Source organism: Carcharhinus amblyrhynchos, chromosome 30 (genome assembly GCF_965287045.1).
Source record: "Carcharhinus amblyrhynchos chromosome 30, sCarAmb.v2.hapA, whole genome shotgun sequence".
In the NCBI taxonomy this organism is placed as follows: Eukaryota; Metazoa; Chordata; class Chondrichthyes; order Carcharhiniformes; family Carcharhinidae; genus Carcharhinus; species Carcharhinus amblyrhynchos.
In genome coordinates this window covers 22,787,474-22,808,588 of record NC_137353.1, presented here as the reverse complement: position 1 = coordinate 22,808,588, position 21,115 = coordinate 22,787,474, and the positions used below count along the sequence as shown (strand labels likewise).

Sequence of the window (21,115 nt, the reverse complement as noted above, 5' to 3'; positions counted from 1 at the left end):
GGTTAAATCTCACTTAATCCAGGGTGAAGTAGCTAAATAGATACAAAATGGGCTTGAAGACAGAAGACACAGTGGTTGTAAAAGGTTGTTGTTCAAACTGGAGGCCTGTGACGAGCGGTGTGCCTCAGGGATTAGTGCTATGTCCATTTGTATTTGTTGTTTATGTTAATGATTTGGATGAGAATTTATGGGGCATGGTTAGTAAGTTTGCAGCTGACACCAATATTGTTATTACCTGCACTATGAGCAAAATGGAGTCGTGTAAATAAGATTTGAGAGTTAAAAATTCAAGAGATTCATGGCTGAAATATTGGTGTGGGAGAAATGGGTTTCAATTCATTGGGCACTAGCACCAACACTGGAGAAAGTGGGAAATGTACCATTTGGACGGTCTTCACCTGAACAGTGCTGGGACCAGTGTGCTGATGCTGATGAGTTGTGGGGGGCAGCTGGTCGTACAGAGATCAAATAGGCAATCATTCTGACAAGACAAGTGCTGAAACCTCATCATATTCAGTCCCAGCATTAGATATTTCTTAGGGCCTCAGTCACCTATAACTCTCAGAAAGGAATGCGAGGCTGCACTTCAACTCACCTTTCCGTGGACCATGAACCGTTCTGAACAGCATTGTTAAATATCTGTCTAGCTAGTGTTCATGACTATGCCTCCATTTTGAGGCTCCCTACGTTCCGAGCTCCCTCATTGTCACATTTATGTACCTGAAGGAAAATGATGACACTCATCTCAATTGTTGATGATAAAGAACATACATCAGATGTCTTGGAGGCTTGCTCCGATCATGTTTGAGACCACCATGTTTTCATCCCAACAGGCTGACAAATGCACATGGAACCCTGGCACACCAACAAGTTGGTAAGGTGCACATTACCATGTCGATGATCATCTCAGAGTTGTTAATGTGGTTAATATGATAACACTAGCCAGACCTTCTGGCCCAGTGATACATCCTCCCGTGTCCAAGTCAGGCATCTGGGGTCTTTGCAGATATCTCCTAGGTTACATAACTTCAACCAACTAGAAGGAATCGCAAAGCTCGACATCACTCAGTGACACACCTCGCTCTAAATTATGAAGATTGGAAGGTGGGGATATGTTCAGATGTAACCGCAGACATGAGATAATGCTGCGGGCAAATAGAAGCACATAGGAGGTTCAAGTTTGCGTCCATAAATGGAGCTAATTCAAGGCTGACAGTACGTACATGGAGGTCAATGAAAGATGTGTCGTCTCCATGCGCGTCATTATTCAATCCTGTAGAACCCACATTGAACAACCCATATTGCAGAAGCATCAGGGTACCAAAGCAACCTCCAGGTTCTAAACTCAAGAGGGAACATAATATGAACCTCTGAAGCAGGTCTCAGATATATCGTAGGGAACCATGACTTTCTTTGAAACAGAGGCTTTGCTGTTGTCGATACTGCACAGAGAAGGCCAGGCTCTGTGTTGAGATGGTTCTAGATGCTAAAGAGCAGAGGTAGACAATGACAGGCCCTGTGTGGAGATGGTTCTAGATGCTAAAGAGCAGAGGTAGATACCCCTGCCAGTAGTAGGGGTATCTGCAACATTTGATGGACCACTGTGTACATCTTATTAGATAGAAGAGGCATAATACACCACATGAAAAGTGGAATGTCAGTATCTATTTACATTTGTGTAAATTCTATGCAGATTGTGGACACCCATGCTACCTTTTCTAGGTGTTTTGCTGACATCCATAGTGGATGTGGAGGCTGCTTGGTGATTGCTATGCCCTGTTGTCTGTGATGACAACATATCAATTAAAGTAAGGTTCTATTGGAATGTTACTCAAATAAATACAAGGTCCATTCATTACAAAATAAATAATATTGCAACCAGATTTTGTGGCTTGGGAAAAACTTTTGGAGTTCTTCTGTTGATTTCTGCTGTCTGTAAACTCTCTCTGGTGTGGTGCCCTTTGTTAGGTAGATGAAGAGTTCTCTTGTGATATTTTTAAACTGGCAGGGAGCCACTCTTTCCCTCTCTAGGTGCTGAGAGGTGATAGCCCTTCAGTTGAACTGCTGGCAGGCAGTTGAGTTCCTCTTTATAACTGTGGTGACCTATCAATTTTCCTACACCAGGATTGGTCTGATGTTAACAACAGCACATTCAAATTTGGTAAGTTCTTGATAGCTGAGTGTCTTCTTTAAACTGATAGGCTGTCAAAATTCTAAAGCCTGTTACCAAGGCAACTCTGATGCTTGGTTGTTGTTACAGATGTTGCAGTCTACATATCCTGTGAGCCTACATTTTAAACATCCAAACGCTGACACAAAACCAGTTCTTAAAGGGACCACACTTCACAAACTCAACTTCACAATACATATCAGGCCCAATGTTCTGGACAAAAATCTTCATGGCAGTTGCCATCCTATTGGTGTGACCTCAGTGTGCTGGCATGTTGGGCAATGATATCAGACTGATTGTGGGTAGATTCCTCCATTGTCCTTTGCAATCTTGTGATGATATCTGACAAACTTACCATTTGTTCCCATGTCTGTCTTTGCATATGGAACACCTGTGTGAATGCCAAGTCCAAGGGTTCACCATCTGATTCACTCTGCAGGAGCCTGATCTCCAAAGGTCCTCCGTGTGTCGGTGACTTTGGATGTCCTTGCCTCCACCTGCTGTGGACCTGAATCTGTGCTGTGCTCACTAGATTGTGACCCCAAGCCTGCTCCAGAAGTAGGTCCAATCGAGGTGTGTGAATGCACTGGTAATCTGCACCCAAGCTGGCATGGTGAAGTTGGTGGACCTCCTTCTGTTATCACAGAGGCATTCTACAAATGTGTAAACAAGGTTCCCCAGCAATGGTATTGCTGCACTTGGGGGCAGTAGGCCTCTTACTTTTCAGGGTCATCACTCACTACGACCAATCCCTGGCTGCAGAGAGTGATAGAATAGAACATTACAGCACAAACAGGCCCTTCGGCCCACAAGTTGCGCCGATCATATCTATACCTACTAGGCCTACCTATAATTCTCAATCCCATTAAATCCCATGTACGCATCCAGTAGTCTCTTAAAAGACCCTAGTGAGTTCGCCTCTACCACCACTGACAGCAGCCGATTCCACTCACTCACCACCCTCTGAGTGAAAAACTTACCCCTGACATCTCTGTACCTGTTTCCCAGCGCCTTAAACCTGTGTCCTCTTGTAGCGACCATTTCAGCCCTGGGAAATAGCCTCCGAGAATCCACCCTATCTATACCTCTCAACATTTTATAAACCTCTATCAGGTCGCCTCTCAATCTTGGTCTCTCCAGGGAGAAGAGACTTAGCTCCCTCAACCTATCTTCATAAGGCATGCCTCCCAATCCAGGCAACATCCTTGTAAATCTCCTCTGCACCCTCTCAATAGCTTCCACATCCTTCTTGTAGTGAGGCGACCAGAACTGCGCAGAGCACTCCAAGTGGGGTCTGACAAGGGTCTTATAAAGTTGCAACATGACCTCCTGACTCCTAAACTCAATCCCTCGATTAATGAAGGCTAGCACACCATACGCCTTCTTGACCACATCCTCCACCTGCAAGGCCGATTTAAAAGTCCTGTGAGCCCGGACCCCAAGGTCCTTCTGCTCCTCAACACTGCTAAGAGTCCTACCCTTAATATTGTACTCCATCATCCCATTGGACCTGCCAAAATGGACCACTACATAGTTATCTGCGTTGAAGTCCATCTGCCACTTCTCCGCCCAGTCTTGCATCTATCTGTGTCTCGCTGCAACTTCTGACATCCCTGTGTGTGCAGATGTGGTTTTTTTTATTTCTGTGCACCATAATTAAACCAGTGAGGTAATAGTGGGTTGGACAAATCCCAAGTTGTCCCACTACAAGATATGACATGCATCACATTCATATATATATAATGAGTTGAAAAGCCAATGATCTGGCACAGAAAGTTGGCAGGAAACTTGTGGTTTTTCACACCTCCCACAGCATTTAATATCCTGTCAAGAAAGCCTGTCCAGAAAACCTAAGAAATGGTAATATTTTTCTGTTGGTAATATTCTTCTTGTATTTGTGAACTGTTGGAACGTGAGCATTGTAATTAAAGCAAGGGACAGAGTGATTTGTGTGATTGATATGGTTTGATATGGTAATGAGTCTCTCAAAACTTTAAACGGATGTTCACATTTTATTACATTTACATTTAATAAGGATAGTTACAAAACATAAATAAATTTGAATGGGTTGTTGTGATTCAAAGGAGAAGTAAGGCGTGAAAGAAGGATGTCACAGGTAAAGTGGACAGAATAAGCTTACTTTAAATTAAAGAAGCTAAAGGAAAGGGATGAAATGAATTAATTCCATGAGAGAGCAGCTGTAAAGAGGCTGGGTGAGACAATGGGGAGATCAAAGGGAAATATGCATTTAAGTAGATACTAAAACCTATGAATGCACCTGTGAACAGGAAGAATAACTGTTCAAACTCCCAGCAAGGAGTGTGAACAATACAAGATCTGGAAAGCTAACTGCAAGAAATCTGAGGATACCTCGAGAAATAATTAAAGGCACTGTGTGGTGAATGTTACTGGACCTTTTGTAGATTGTAACATCTGCTGAACAGATGGGGAAGGTTAACTCTGAAAGTGGTTAAACTTAAGATTGTTTGAAATTGTTCCAAGATATTGGTGCTCTGAGAAACCATTGTCATATTTAAGTGTGATATGATTTTTTTTTCTCTTTTTAATAAATATTTACTTTATTAAAAAATCATCATAAATAGTCAAGGTCCTTGGTTCTGGATTTCAAAATCTCTTCAATATTGTACAAATTGCAAAAACAAACATATAGGATAGTTGTTGCAAGTTTCCCTTCTGGGATTTGAACACTCTGCATTTACCATCAACTGTAATACTCGGGAATGGAAAATTCCTCCCCCTGTTCCTAACTCCAGACCACAATTCTCTTCTGACTGGCGATGCTCTAAAAGTGGAATACCTTTGGTATCCTTCTCTTTTCTTGGTATCTAATCTGTTTATATCACAAAGAAAACCATTGCATTGTTTACTTCTGAGGAATTGTCTTTTGTGACTTTTTGAGCTGAACTGAGACACATAACAACTGTTGGCGAGTAACACACTTATTACATTGTGTTGCTGTACTGTTACGCAACAGGAGAATTGTAGTATAGTGATGGAACTTGATTTATTATTGTGACATGTATTGGGATATAGTGAAAAGTATTGTTTCTTGCATGCTATACGGACAAAGCATATCGTTCATAGAGGACATTGGGGAGAAGGAAACGAGTGAGCGCATAATGTAGTGTTACAGTCATAGCTAGGGTGTAGAATGTAGTGTTACGGTCAAAAATAAGGTGCAGTGGTTATATATGGGAACAAAAATCCAGATAATGTGAATATGAATCTCCGGTAGCAGTTTGAGAGCTTGAATTCATAAGAACATAAGAACATAAGAAATAGGAGCAGGAGTAGGCCATCTAGCCCTTCGAGCCTGCCCCGCCATTCAATAAGATCATGGCTGATCTGTTGTGGCTCAGTTCCACTTTCCCGCCCTCTCCCCATAACCCTTAATCCCCTCTCTTATCAAGAACCCATCAACCCGCTTCTTAAAAATATTTAGCGAGGCAGCCTCCACCACTTCAACGGGCAGAGAATTCCAGAGATTCACCACCCTTTGAGTGAAGAAGTTCCTCCTCAACTCCGTTCTAAACCGCCTCCCCTTTATCTTGAGGCTGTGCCCCCTAGTCCTACTGTCTTTTTTGAGCGGGAAGAGTCTCTCCACCTCTATCCTATCCATCCCATTCATCATCTTATACGTCTCAATGAGATCTCCCCTCATTCTTCTAAACTCTAACGAGTACAAGCCTAGTTTATTCAGCCTCTCCTCATAGCTCAATCCCCTCAACTCCGGTATCAGCCTAGTAAACCTCCTCTGCACTCCCTCCAGGGCCAAAATATCCTTGCGCAGGTGCGGCGCCCAAAACTGCACACAGTACTCCAGCTGCGGCCTCACCAATGCCCTATACAGCTGCAGCAAGACCTCCCTACTTTTATATTCAATCCCCGTCGCTCCCATTCGCCTTCCTGACCACCTGCTGCACCTGCAAGCTGGGTTTTTGCGACTCATGCACAAGGACCCCGAGGTCCCTCTGCACCGTCGCCTGCTGCAGTTTTTCGCCACGTAAGTAATAGTCCTTCCTACCATTCTTCCTACCAAAGTGGACCACCTCACACTTGCCAACATTAAATTCCATTTGCCATTTCCTGGCCCATTCGCCCAGCCTATCTAGATCCTTCTGCAGACTCTCCACACCCTCCGCACAATTTGCCTTTCCCCCAATCTTGGTGTCATCAGCAAATTTCGACACCCTGCACTCGGTTCCCTCCTCCAGATCATCTATGTAAATGGTAAATAGCTGATGCCCCAGCACCGACCCCTGGGGCACCCCACTAGTCACCAACCGCCAATCCGAATAGCACCCATTGACCCCCACTCTCTGCCTCCTATTTGACAACCAATCCTCTATCCACGCTAACACCCTACCCCCAACTCCATGTCCCCTGACCTTCTGCAATAACCTCTTGTGAGGTACCTTGTCAAACGCCTTCTGAAAATCCAGAAACCATTTAAGTTTAAACATAACTAGAACCTAAAAGCTCTTATGTATAAAAATAATCATGAAGATTGCCATGTAAAACAAAAAATCTGTTATCCTTACCTGGTGTGGTCTAGTGAATCCAGCCTTGCACGAATATGTGGACTTTTAATCTGAAGTGACCCAGCAGGTTACTCCGTTGCATAAAACCAGGATAACTGAGGATGGGCAATAAATGTCAGGCTTGGCCAAGATGCCTAAATCCTAAAAAATAGTATTTTTAAAATGCATGATTCCCCTACTAGGTCAGTCAAGTATTCCTGGATGAAATGTAGCATATACCCAAATGTCTTATATTGAGCACTTTTGGTTGTGGGTAATATGGGATAGAATGCAAACTAAATCTCCACTGTTGGAGTATCCACATAGCATTATTCATTCGTGCACATTCAGGGTTATTACAGCTTGTTAAATATATCTCTCCCAGTAACATGCCTTGGCCCCAACCTTTGAAGAATCCCTCCAACTATTTTATGTATTATCTCATATTTCCTGACCATCCCGAATGCTGTTTTGTGCAAGGTGGCAAATCTGTGTTGTGAACTTGTCTGTAGAAACTCAGTTCAGAAAATCGGATTCCACAAAGCCAGCAGAAAGAGACGTTTTATTCCATTAGTCAGGACTGAACTCAAACCCAACCTCAAAGGACTTGCATTTATATAGCTCCTTTCACACCATGTTGACATCACAAATTGCCTTACACCGACGAAGTGTAGTCATGGCTGTTATAATGTAGAAAATACCGTAGCCAAAAGTACATACAGTGAGGACCCGCAAAAGACTGCGTGTTAATGGCCAGATCATCTGTTTTTGTGATTGGGATGAATTTAAGGATGCCGGGGACAAACTCCCCAGCTTTTCTTTAAATAGTGCTATGAGATATTCTGCACCCAAATGAGGGGGCTGGCAGGAGTCGATTTTAACTTGCATTCTACCCCATATTACCCTTAACCAGGAGTGCTTAATATATCTCACATTTGCTCGACAGACTGGAGGGGGCTGATTGTGGACAAGCCCCCAGGACCGGATGGAATGCATCCGAGGGTTCTGAAAGAAATGGTGGAGGTGATAGTGGATGCCTTGGTGGTTATTTTCCAGACGTCGCTGGATTCCGGGGAAGTGCCGGAAGATTGGAAAGCGGCTAATGTTACGCCGTTGTTTAAGAAGGGTGCCAGCCAAAAGGCGGGGAATTATAGGCCGGTTAGTTTAACGTCTGTTGTAGGTAAAATGTTAGAATCCGTCATCAAGGAGGAAATAGCAAGGCATCTTGAGGGGAATTGCTTGATAGAGCAGACACAGCACGGTTTCGTTAAGGGGAAGTCATGTCTGACAAATTTACTGGAGTTCTATGAGGATGTGTCTAGGGCGGTGGATAGCGGAGAGCCGGTGGATGTGGTCTGTCTTGATTTTCAGAAGGCGTTTGACAAGGTACCTCACAAGAGGTTATTGCAGAAGGTCAGGGGACATGGAGTTGGGGGTAGGGTGTTAGCGTGGATAGAGGACTGGTTGTCAAATAGGAGGCAGAGAGTGGGGGTCAATGGGTGCTATTCGGATTGGCGGTTGGTGACTAGTGGAGTGCCCCAGGGGTCGGTGCTGGGGCCTCAGCTATTTACCATTTATATAGATGATCTGGAGGAGGGAACCGAGTGTATGGTGTCGAAATTTGCTGATGACACCAAGATTGGTGGAACGGCAAATTGCGCGGAGGGTGTGGAGAGTCTGCAGAAGGATCTAGATAGGCTGGATGAATGGGCCAGGAACTGGCAAATGGAATTTAATGTTGGCAAGTGCGAGGTGGTCCACTTTGGTAGGAATAATGGTAGGAAGGATTATTACTTACGTGGCGAAAAACTGCAGCAGGCGACGGTGCAGAGGGACCTCGGGGTCCTTGTGCATGAGTTGCAAACACCCAGCTTGCAGGTGCAGCAGGTGGTCAGGAAGGCGAATGGGATGCTGGCCTTCATAGTGAGGGGGATTGAATATAAAAGTAGGGAGGTCTTGCTGCGGCTATATAGGGCATTGGTGAGGCTGCAGCTGAAGTACTGCGTGCAGTTTTGGTCGCCGTACTTACGCAAGGATACTTTGGCCTTGGAGGGAGTGCAGAGGAGGTCTACTAGGCTGATACCGGAGTTGAGGGGGTTGAACTATGAGGAGAGGCTGAATAAACTAGGCTTGTACTTGTTAGAGTTTAGAAGAATGAGGGGAGATCTCATTGAGACGTATAAGATGATGAATGGGATGGATAGGATAGAGGTGGAGAGACTCTTCCCGCTCAGAAAGGACAGTAGGACTAGGGGGCACAGCCTCAAGATAAAGGGGGGGCGGTTTAGAACGGAGTTGAGGAAGAATTTCTTCACTCAAAGGGTGGTGAATCTCTGGAATTCTCTGCCTGTTGAAGTGGTGGAGGCTACCTCGCTAAATATTTTTAAGACGCGGGTTGATGGGTTTTTGATAAGCGAGGGGATTAAGGGTTATGGGGAGAGGGTGGGAATGTGGAACTGAGCCACGACAGATCAGCCATGATCTTATTGAATGGCGGGGCAGGCTCGAAAGGCCAGATGGCCCACTCCTGCTCCTATTTCTTATGTTCTTATGCTTCATGCTATATTTCATCTAGAAATAACTGTCTGTGATACTGTAGGAGGATTGCACATTTTAAAAATATATTAATTTTCATGATTTGGGCATCTTGGGCAAGTTTGACGTTTATCTTTAAGATGGTACTTCCAGTGGTGTAGTACACCCTCTATAGTGCACTTGGGAGTCAGCTTTAATTTCTGTGCTCAAATCCTGGAGTGGGACTTGAACCCACAACCTTCTAACTTAGAGGTGAATGTGCGACAAACTCAGCCATAACTGGAGGAACTGCAAGAACAATCTGCATGGAGAATTATTGCACCACTCAATATCATTATTATTTATATTGGTGAACATTATTATTCATTTATGAGATGTGGGCATTGCAGACAAGTCCAGTATTTATTGCTCATTCCTAATTGCCCTTGAGAAGGTAGCTTCTTGAATTGCTGCAGTCTATGTGGGGTGGGTACACCCACAGTGCTGGTACAGAGAGAGTTCCAGGATTTCGATCTAGTGACAGTAAAAGTACAGCAATATATTTCCAAGTCAGGATGTGAGTGGCTTAGAGGGGAACTTCAAGGTTGTTGTTGTTATTGGCACGACAGATAATAAGTCATGCAACATTGTGGGAAACTTGAACATGCTGTCACAACAGTTTTAATATTATTAGGTGGTACTTGAACTCCAATAAGTTTCAGACCATTTGTGGGTATTTTGAATTTTAAATTTAAACATTTATTAAAACAAAGGAGGAGGAAAATAACACACGGTACAAGCATTTCTGGAAACATTTGCCTGAAATAAACTCTAAGTTAAACCCCCTTTTGAATCTAGCAGTCCTCATGGTTGTTTTAATCAAAAAAAATTCCAGTAATATCACCACACAATGTCCTGCTGGTTTAGGGGAAGTCTTATGCTGGTGTTGCCTTCTCTCTTATTCGATACTGAGACTTCTGCTTGTTTCAACAACCTTGCAGGCAAAAACACATTTCTTTGAGGGTGGTGGCAGCAGGTGTTCACAAGTCTGTCTCCAGCACACACTATCTTTGTGGAGATTTCATAGTGAAATTCTAAGAGTCTTCAGTTCTGTAAATATGCATTTTTTGCTTTGATATTTTATTCTATTATTTCTATGGTTCTTTAATAATTAGCTTTTCCTAGACTTGACCAACCTTTCATGGTACGTCAGGGCTACAGTTTGTATAAAAGTTAACTTACTACTTTGTCTCACCATTTCCCACTTATATATGTTCCTTTTGAAATACGTTTAACTTTAAATTCCTTCCCTTATCTGCCTTAAGTAAGTTTTTATTCCCCCAGTATTCTGTTCATTCCCACTTCAACACTTACCATCACACTACTTTCTATTGATACTTTGACCCTTCCAGTCTAACTGTTTTCAGTTTAATTAAACCAGTCACACCCATACTCTCATAGCCTGTTTCACAGTATATGACAGTGACATTGAAAAAAAAATTAGAAATCTGTTTTTTCCACATTTGGTGGTGTTCCCTTGTGTCTGCTGTCCTTGCCCTTCCTAGATGGTAGTGATTGTGGGTTTAGGTGGTACTGTCCAAAATGCATTTGTAAGTTGCTTCAGTGAATCTTGCAAGTGGTGCACAGTGCTGCCAGTGTGCATCAGTGGTAGAGGTACTGAAGGTTTAAGTATTGAAGGGGTTACCAGTGGTAGCGGGCCAGGCAGCTTTGTTCTGGATGGTTTCAAACTTCTTGAATTTTATTGGAGTTGCCAGACAAGTGAAGAGAATTCCATCACACACCTGACATGTGCCTTGTGGACAGATTTTGGGGAGACGGGAAGTGAGTTACCACAAAATTCCGAGCCTTTAACCTATCTTTGTAGTTACAGTATTTCCATGGTTATCCAGTTCAGTTTCAGAATAGTGACCCGTGTACCCCCAGAATGTTGATAGTGGGGGAATTCAGTGAAGGTAATGCCACTAAATGTCAAGGGGAGATGTTTAGATTCTCCCTTGTTGGTTATTGGCATTTGTGACATTACATGTCACTTGTCAGTCAAAGTCTGGATATTGTCCAGGTCTTGCTGCATTTTGACATGGAATGCTTCATGAGTCATGAATGGTGCCGACCATTGTGCAATCATTAGTGAACATCCCTGCTTCTGACCTTATGGTGGAAGGAAGATCATTGATGAAGCAGCTGAAGATAGTTGGGCTGAGGACATTACCCTGTTGAATTCCTGCAGTGATGTTCTGGAGTTGAGGTGATTGGCCTCCAACAATTGCAATCATTTTCCTTTGTGCAAGATATGATTCTAGTGGCCTGTCCTATTAGAAAAATTTGGATTCCTCAATCTGGTGATATCGGCTGGAAAGTACAGGGATGGAATTTTATGGATGTGTCCATGAGTTTGCAGCTGAAACGGGGGAAGGGGTGGTTATAAAATTTCACATGCGGCCTTCTTGCTGCCCTCCTGCCTGCACCTTCCTGTCTGCAAGTTTACAAGGGGCAGGCAAGGCCTAAGGACTAATAGATAGCTGATAGAGAGCTGCATCCTGTCTGGCCCATGTGAGGGTAAAAATGTTGTATCAATCAATTGGTATCTAGTGGAGCACTAAATGCCTGCAATGATCATCAGGGATGTGTTTCCATCTTACTCTTTGGGTGGCAGGGCAGGAAACCCTGCTCTCTGAAATAGTTTGCCCCACGTGGTGTTCGCTGAGGTCAGAATTGGGCTGAACTATGACATCTGCCTCATTCGAATAGTTTACTGATTCTCAATGACAACTACTGGAAAAAAGGCTTGTTTCAGTAAGATATCAGGGGACTCACTTCAACGGTAGAACGGTACCTCAACATGAGCACTATAAAGAGAAAATCTAAGGTAGGGGACAAGAAAGCTAATGTCATAAAGAGTTTAGATAACTTATCTGTAGAAGTCCCAATACTTTTCAAAGAATATTTTGTTACGTCAAACCAATGGTATAATGATGTAACAATGCAATATTGCCCAGTGGTTTTGATTGAGGATCTGGAATGAGATTCCAGGATGGGTTACTCAGATCATCAGATTTCTGTATTACTTTTGTTCTGTTCACTGAAAAAAATGTTTCGGGTCATCATACCACGCTTTCCCTTTAGATCGGAGACACTGTCCTTCAGAATTGAGTTGGGCCCCTACAAAAGAAAGTTTAAAAACTACTGTGTTGTATCAGCGTCACTAGTGAAGATATTTAACAGCTGCTCTGTGAGGTCACTGCCATTATGATGTGGGCCTCAGTAGAAATATGATTTTATTTCCACTGGTATTTCCTTGCACAAGTGATGCTAATCAAATCAGTAGAATACTTATGGCCACTTTCACCAATTTGACATGATTCCAGTGGAAATAATGAAAACAACCAGAATTGGCTGAGAAAAGGTATGTAAGAGGGGCAAGGGAGTCCCCACAGGGAAGAATAAGGAAAACCATGCTGACTTAGGTTTGTTCCTTTGTAAAACAAAAAACCTTTGCCCATTCACTCTGACATTGCTGGTGTTGTACGTCCAAAGCTGCAGGTTGTTTGCTTTTCTGGAAAGTGGGGAATTGATCATAAATTGTGGTACTTTTGGAAGATAGAAAAGAGCAAGATGGGGGTCTTGCAGAGGGATTTTGAAGATTTCAGCATTATTGTCTGTATGAATCAATTTGGTGAAAACAGATTTAATACATCAATCATATACATCAGTGTGATGGTGCAGAAAGGAGAGCTTTACTTCAGAACACAACAGGAAAGTTTGGGAGCAATGGTAGGAAGAAAGGACTTCTCTGGACCTAATTAATAATGATGTCCTTGCAGAACAGGATCAAACAAGCATTGGCTGTATTTGAACTTGTGTAATGTGGGAAGGAAAGCAAAATAGAGAAAAATGAAAGGAAATTAACAGAAGAATCAGTTAAGGGTGGGAGTGCTGTGAAGGACAGGTTTAACCTAATAAAGAGCAAATAGACAAATGATATTTCACAACAGCAGAACTGAACCACTATGGCAATTAGTAACCATCATATTGATGGAGATGAGTGCAACATACGAATGATTACATTGTTCAAGAAGGACAAACTAAATGCTGTAGCTTTAAATTAGGAAAATTGACTATACAGCTATATTGGTACTGGCAATTGTCAATGTGCATCATGAGGATGCTAGATGTTTTCCATTATGCTAGCAAAGATCCTGGGTGGGCTCAAACACAAAACTGTTTTCAGGAAATCCGATCTCACCAAAAAATAACAGACCCCTGAAGCACCACTCAGGCCATTGATACATTTGTTTAGTTTCCTTTCTGCATCTGCTGTTTCTTTGGGCAGTTTCAGAAACATCCCAAAAAGTACCATACTGTAGAAATGCAGCTTTTATGTCAATTGATACCACCAAAATATGTGGAAATATATATATTTAAGTACATGTTTTCTAGCTGTGAGGAAGTCCTGAATAACATTGGTACCACCTAGTTTCTCTTAAAAACCCATAGCAATTAGCCTTGCAAGTCCCATCTTCAAGTATTTGTTCACTGCATATCCACCAATGTGATAAAGTCTTGCATCTGATATTTCAGCATAGGCTCCATACGCTCTCGTTTCTAGCTAATTTCCTTTATTATTAATAATAAAAGTGGTAAATGTTGGAAATACTCAGCATGTCAAGCAGCATCTATGGAAAGAGGAACAGAGTTTAATGATGATTTTTCTGGAGGCTATTTCTCAAGGACTTCATTACTGAACACAATCACCTGAGGTAGAAGGTATCATTTACCTCTGTCAACTGCTTAGAGTCAGGGATTTAAATTTATTAATCGTGAAGAATAAACCGTAACAATTTGGTTGCCATGTTTGTTAAGTATGGTCTTACCATCTTGATTTATTACTTTGCCAGGGCCTTTCTGTTCCCTATTACCCTTTCTTTTATAATACACGAAATCTCCTGAATTAAATTTGATCTCAGATGATTTTGCATGAAGCCTCGGTGCACTACGAGTTTTATCTGAGAACTGAACCATCATGTGCTGTAGTGTTCTATGTTCTATTAGATAGGTCTGTAGGTTGGTAGGTGATGTGGTCGGCGCAACTTGTGGGCCGAAGGGCCTGTTTGTGCTGTAGTGTTCTATGTTCTATGTTCTATGAAAGCCAATTTTCTACTACCTTTTTAGAACAAGAGCACATAAGGCATTTTGAGATTTTGCCCCTAGACTAATTGATAGGGTCTATTTCATCCAACAATCTGGAGTGAATTCTTTGCATTTCTTCATTATAATCCTTGTCAGATTTCACTTGTAACTTTTCATGGAATGTAGTTAACAGCATAGATTTCTTGCTGTGGGTTTTTCACTGCTTACATAATGGCTTACTCTAGCTATGAGTAATTGCTAATTTCTTTAGTAGCTTCAATTTGTTGTCATCACCAAACCTAAAGCAAGTAATACTTCTATATTCTTAACCTTGTATCAATCCTCACCACTGGGTGAATCAAAGTAACATTTTAATCAATCTGTTCTATATACTATCGAAGTGCAAGCACTATCTAGCACTGTACTATCAAAGGAATCTACAACTAATACATTTGCTGCACCATTAAAACTCCTGTGACTAAAAAAAAGTCCTGATTCATCATTATCTTCATCATCTTCCTTACAACTCTCCTTCTCATGTTCATGTGGGGGATCCTGCCCCTTTGTTTTGAGAAGCTCACTACATTATGTACACCTGTACAGGGCACTGGTGAGGCCGCAGCTGGAGTACTGTGTGCAGTTTTGGTCGCTGCACTTACGCAAGGATATTTTGGCCTTGGAGGGAGTGCAGAGGAGGTCTACTAGGCTGATACCAGAGTTGAGGGGGTTGAACTATGAGGAGAGGCTGAATAAACTAGGCTTGTACTCGTTAGAGTTTAGAAGAATGAGGGGAGATCTCATTGAGACGTATAAGATGATGAATGGGATGGATAGGATAGAGGTGGAGAGGCTCTTCCCGCTCAGAAAGGACAGTAGGACTAGAGGGCACAGCCTCAAGATAAGGGGGGGGCAGTTTAAAACGGAGTTGAGGAGGAACTTCTTCGCTCAAAGGGTGGTGAATCTCTGGAATTCTCTGCCCGTTGAAGTGGTGGAGGCTGCCTCACTAAATATATTTAAGACGTGGGTAGATAGGTTTTTGATAGGCAAGGGGATTAAGGGTTATGGGGAGAGGGCGGGAAATTGGAACTGAGCCACGACAGATCAGCCATGATCTTGTTGAATGGCGGGGCAGGCTCGAAGGGCTAGATGGCCTACTCCTGCTCCTATTTCTTATGTTCTTATGTTCTTATTATTATACTTAAGCCACATCTTACGCACACATTAACTGATCCTTGAGCATTCCTGGGAATCATTGTTCTATTATTCATGTTCCAATTCTGTTTTCTGCTGTGACAGCTAAATCTGCAAAAGGTGATTTATCCTCTTTAATTCTTCTGTTGTATTGACAGCTTTATGCATAATTTGGTGCATTTTGAAATCTAATAGTTATTGACCCCATTCTTTAATTACCACAGAATGTGCTACTTATTCCATGTAGGCCAAAGGAAATCACTGTTTCTCCAGAATGTTTTTCAAGGCTGCAAGCATATGTTCAAACAGTCGCCTGTCCATTGAGATACCTTAGTAGAGTCCAACAATTTAAACACTAGTACTGATCCAGGGATCCTCAAATTTAATTTAATGAATCTTTTGCCTCTCTTCACGTAGCATCCTTGATTGGACAAAGGTTACTAATCATGGCTTTCAACACATCTCTATCTCTAACAGTTCTTTTTAACTAGATGTAGCCCATACCTGGTAGCTAGTTTTTTGCTGTTGTCTATCCACATTTTTCTCTGCCCTTCTGGTGCCTTTTTCTCTTCTGTGATTTTGCTAAACGTATTGTCACTGGATCCACTTGCCCATGCTAAAAAAATGATGACTTCCTTTTGGCAGTGCATTTCATGATGTATCTTTCCATATTATAGTCATCTGTTTTCCAAAATCTAGTAAAGACTAAGCCTGCCTGTTAGGCATTTAACAGTTCACTTTCCTTAGAAATTTAATTTAAAGTCTCAACACCAAAACTTTGATTACGATCTGACTGACGAACTTCCATTTCACAAAATATGTTTTTGTGGGGATGTAAGTCGTAGCCACATATTCACTTAATTCTACCACCAATAGAGTGCAGAAGAGATTTACTAAGATGCTACCGTGATTTGATGGTTTGAGTTATAAGGAAACGCTTGATAGACTGAGGCTTTTTTCTCTGGAGCGTAGAAGGTTGAGGGGTGATCTTATAGAGGTCTATAAAATAATGAGAGGCATAGATCAGCTAGAAAGTCACTATCCTTTCCAAAGGTAGGGTAGTCTAAAACTAGAGGGCATAGGTTTAAGGTGAGAAGGGAAAGATACAAAAGTGTCCGGAGGGGTAATTTTTTCACACGGATGGTAGTGAGTGTCTAGAAAAGCTGCCAGAGGTAGTAGTATAGGTGGGTACAATTTTGTCTTCTAAAAAGCGTTTAGACAGTTACATGGGTAAGATGGTATAGAGGGATATGGGCCAAATGTGGGCAATTGGGACTACCTTAGGGTTGGCAGCATGGACAAGTTGGGCTGAATTGTCTGTTTCCATGCTGTAAACTTTATGACTCTGATTCAGACTCCCAAGAACATCAGAGGATAATCATGTAATAAAAGCAAAATACTGCAGATGTTAGAGATCTGAAATAAAAACAAAGTACTGGAAAATCTCAGTAGGTCTGGCAGCATCTGTGGGTAAAGAAACCGAGTTAACATTTTTGAGTGCAGTGTGAGTCCAGCCTGGAACTGAAGAGAGGTAGGAATATGGTGGGTTTTATGCTATTGAAGAAAAGGAGTGGTGCAGGAAAGGAAAAGAGAAGGTTCAGGAAATATTACAAAGCAGGAAGGATCAATTGACTGAAGTCATGGCACACAGACGAAGGGAGTGATAATGATAGTATTAAACACACAAACTGTGGTCAGAGTCGGTATTAATAGTAAACTGAAGGAGAAGATAATTGTATCCTGATGCTTTCTATCATTTTTCACAATAGCTACCAAGATTGCGGCTGTCAATCTGAATTTTTGTTTCAAATTTCCCAGCCTTCACCTTTACACAGCTATCCTCGGTACAATATTGTACTCAAGATAGAACTGATGCCAACAAATACACATTACAAACATGCACCTCCTCACCTAATGATCACAATTCAGTCTGTTTATTTATAATAATTTATTATTGTCTTGTCTCTGTATCTCTGCCTGTCTCTGTGTCTCTGCCTCTCTCACTCTCTCTGCCTGCCTCTCGGTCTCTCTCTCTCTGCCTGCCTCTCGGTCTCTCCCTCTCTCTGCCTGCCTCTCGGTCTCTCCCTCTCTCTGCCTGCCTCTCGGTCTCTCCCTCTCTCTGCCTGCCTCTCGGTCTCTCGGTCTCTCTCTCTCTCTCTCTCTGCCTGCCTCTCTCGGTCTCTGCCTGTCTCTCTCGGTCTCTGCCTGTCTCGGTCTCTGCCTGCCTCTCTCGGTCTCTGCCTGCCTCTCTCGGTCTCTGCCTGCCTCTCTCGGTCTCTGCCTGCCTCTCTCGGTCTCTGCCTGCCTCTCTCGGTCTCTGCCTGCCTCTCTCGGTCTCTGCCTGCCTCTCTCGGTCTCTGCCTGCCTCTCTCGGTCTCTGCCTGCCTCTCTCGGTCTCTGCCTGCCTCTCTTTTGCCTTCTTATCTCCTTTATTTCAATGTGTTCGTTGTCTTTACATAGTTTTATGTTTTATGTCAATAGGTTGAGAGCCTTCAGAAAGTCCAGCCATTGCAGGGAACTCCACAGGCAAGTATGAATCAGCTGCAACCAGAAAGCCAGGTAAATACTGGGAATTCCTTGAGCAAGTTTGAGTTTATATAATACCTATTGTGTCAAAGTCTGCTTTTCCCCTGGTTCCATTTTCTGTTTCTTTTTAAGTCTGTGCTCAGTATGGAGCTGCTGTCCTATGGTATAGTTGGGTAATAATTTATGGACTCTTTACCAATAAGCATGAGGATGGATGGCTGTTGGCCCTGGCACAGGGAGGGGCAGCCAGTGGCCCCAGCACGGTGATGGGCCAATTGTGGCTTCAACATTATGGCAGAGAGATGGTTAGTTTAGCGTGGAGTTAAGTTGCTGGTATGCTCAACATGCTTGTTATTGAGTGGCTCAGATGTTAGTTGATTGTGGGGTTTGGATGCTTCATTAGCTCAGTATGGATGTAGTGGGTTCATGTGGAGTTTGCAAGGTGACCAGCTTATTGTGGAGATGGGATGTCTGCTAGGGTCACTGTGGAATTAGGTTAGCGGATTAACGCATTGTAAAAGTAATGGTTAGCTGCTGAGCTCAGCACAAATTTGGGTTGCTGCACATGTTCAGGAATAGTCAAAAATGGCTATATTTTTGTAACATCAGTACAAAGTCTCCCCTCAGAACTTACTGAGTCAAAACTTCATCATTCAGTAATTTAAAACAAAAAATGCTGAGTTCTGATGGTAAGTCATCTCAACCTGAAATGTTAACACTGCTTCTCTCTGTAAATTGTGCCTGATCTACTGAGTATTTGCAGCATTTTTTGTATATATTTCAGATTTCAAACAGCTGCTATATTTTTCTTTGGTATTTGTCATTCAGTAATGGTTACTGTTTCTCCTCACAATTTCCTTAATCTTTCCATGCTCAACTCAGAGGGAATCAGCTCTACCTGTGGATTCCATGCAACAATCAGGAAGAGAGATTCAAGTGCCATCTGTTCGTAAGAAGAAAATGGCATCTTCATCTACACGTTCAGTTGGTAAGGTAAGGGGTGAAGTAAACCTGCTTTACTGCATGGCTAAGTGTATAGCTACATGTTTGGCATGGCATTGAGCAGTACAGACTGGGAAGGCCCCCAGGTTTCATCCCTCGCCTCTGTTCAGTCAGAAGTACTGTTGCTATAGTGTCCTTAGACTATGACACTAAATAATCTAGGTTCACACATAAAGAAAAGCCCTTAGGTGTGGTATCAGTTGGTTGCCACTTTCAAGAGATCATGGGGCAAGCAGTATTTAAACAAGAAAAGCAATTGTTGTGTGAAGCATACCTTTAACCAAAATATGACTGGATATTTAAGATGTATTGGCTGCTTTCATGTTCATGTCTGTTGGCTATTGTGGTACAGGATTGTAACCGGTTGGAATGTTCTATAGCAAACGACTAAAGCACCGATATTCTCCTTACTCACTTTGACCCCATACCCCAATAGAACAGGTTACCACACAGTCGGGAAAATGCCTTCTCCTGCAGCTGTTCAAGCTTGACTTGAATAGGCTTTTCTGAGTCCAGAGGGGATGCTTTAATCCTGACAGGTCATGCCTTTTTGGAGCAGTGGAGTCTGGCTGGCCCCAGTATTCTTACAGATTTACTCCCCTCACCCTGAGCAAATGTGGTTATCCTTCCTTGGGGTACAAAATCTTGATAGCTCTCATGGTTTTGCTTAACCTCATCCATAGCTTCCATAGCAATTTTCAGCCACAGTCAGACCCACAGCTTGATCTGCTATACTCCCTGACTGATTCTGATTCTCTGCACTTGGTGTATGTGTCCTGATAAATCCCACTGGTTTTCCCATATCCTCCAGCAGTTGCTCAGACACGTGCTATCTTTTGGCAGTTAAGACGCATAGGCTTCTTGGTCTCACTTTTTTTTCAGCGCCACCCTTGCTGTCCTGACAAAGGCCCTCAGATTGTCCTCTCTCCCGTGGGGGCTCAGTTTCCTACCACTTTCCCTGCCTGTATTCTCCCCAGCTAGTTGGGGTTGACTTGGGCAAGTTCTCTTCTGAAACAAGAATCTGTGGATCAGCTCATAATTGTTGGCCAGTGTGGCTACCTGTCCAACCCCTGTGACCCTCTGCTCCTCTATGTATGCTCTTATTGAAAAGTGTATGGAGTTTTTTAAAATTCCTTGAGTTATTTCACAGAGGTTTTCATAAGTGACCTCTGGACAGTTCAAAAGCAAGTTGTTTAAGCCTTTCAAATTCCTGGTGTGGTCTGTTTGGGCTGTTTCCCTTCTGCACTAAAAGGTACGCAATATAATATCCCTTTTCACTTTGCCATTAGAACATAGAAAAACTACAGCACAAACAGGCCCTTTGGCCCACAAGTTGCACTGATCATATCCCTACCTACTAGGCCTACCTATAACCCTCAATCCTATTAAATCCCATGTACTCATCCAGAAGTCTCTTAAAAGACCCTAACAAATTCGCCTCCACCACCACCAACGGCAGCCGATTCCACTCACCCACCACCCTCTGAATGAAAAACTTACCCCTGACATCTCCTCTGTACCTACTCCCCATCACCTTAAACCTGTGTCCTCTTGTAGCGACCATTTCAGCCCTGGGAAATAGCCTCTGAGAATCCACCTGATCTATACCTCTCAGGTGGATTCTCAGAGGCTCTTTCCCAGGGCTGAAATGGTCGCTACGAGAGGACACAGGTTTAAGGTGTTGGGGAGTAGGAGTGGAGGAAATATAGGAGTGGAGAAAGATGAAAAGAAATTTAAGAGATTTTTTTTAATTATGAAGGGCTTTAGTGGCATGAATGGAGAAAGACTTTCATTCATTGTCAATGACTTTCCTCAGGTAAGAGGGAGTAAACCTCCTGAGCTCCCTTTAAGCTCTTTTCTGCAGTAATAGGGACCACCTTTGGGCTGGCCACTTTAATTGCCCTGCTAACCATTCGCAAGAGATAAAAAAGGCTTCCACCTCTGCTTCATCAAATTTAGGAGTTAAATGAGTGAACCAGGTTACCTCAACCTTCAAGTCCGGGCTAGTGGTGTCTTTAAGGGC

At 42.8% G+C, this 21,115-nt stretch overlaps 1 protein-coding gene across 2 annotated transcripts in view; it reads left to right on the top strand.

Moving 5' to 3' along the window:
• The window catches only part of ccdc30 (coiled-coil domain containing 30), a 138,070-nt gene that overhangs the window by 52,407 nt on the left and 64,548 nt on the right, over positions 1 to 21,115 (top strand). For both annotated transcript variants that reach the window (XM_080215260.1, XM_080215259.1), the window contains 2 exons: positions 18,046 to 18,123; positions 18,973 to 19,083. In XM_080215260.1, the coding sequence (XP_080071386.1) occupies positions 18,046 to 18,123; positions 18,973 to 19,083 (189 nt within the window). The remainder of the gene's footprint in view (positions 1 to 18,045; positions 18,124 to 18,972; positions 19,084 to 21,115) is intronic.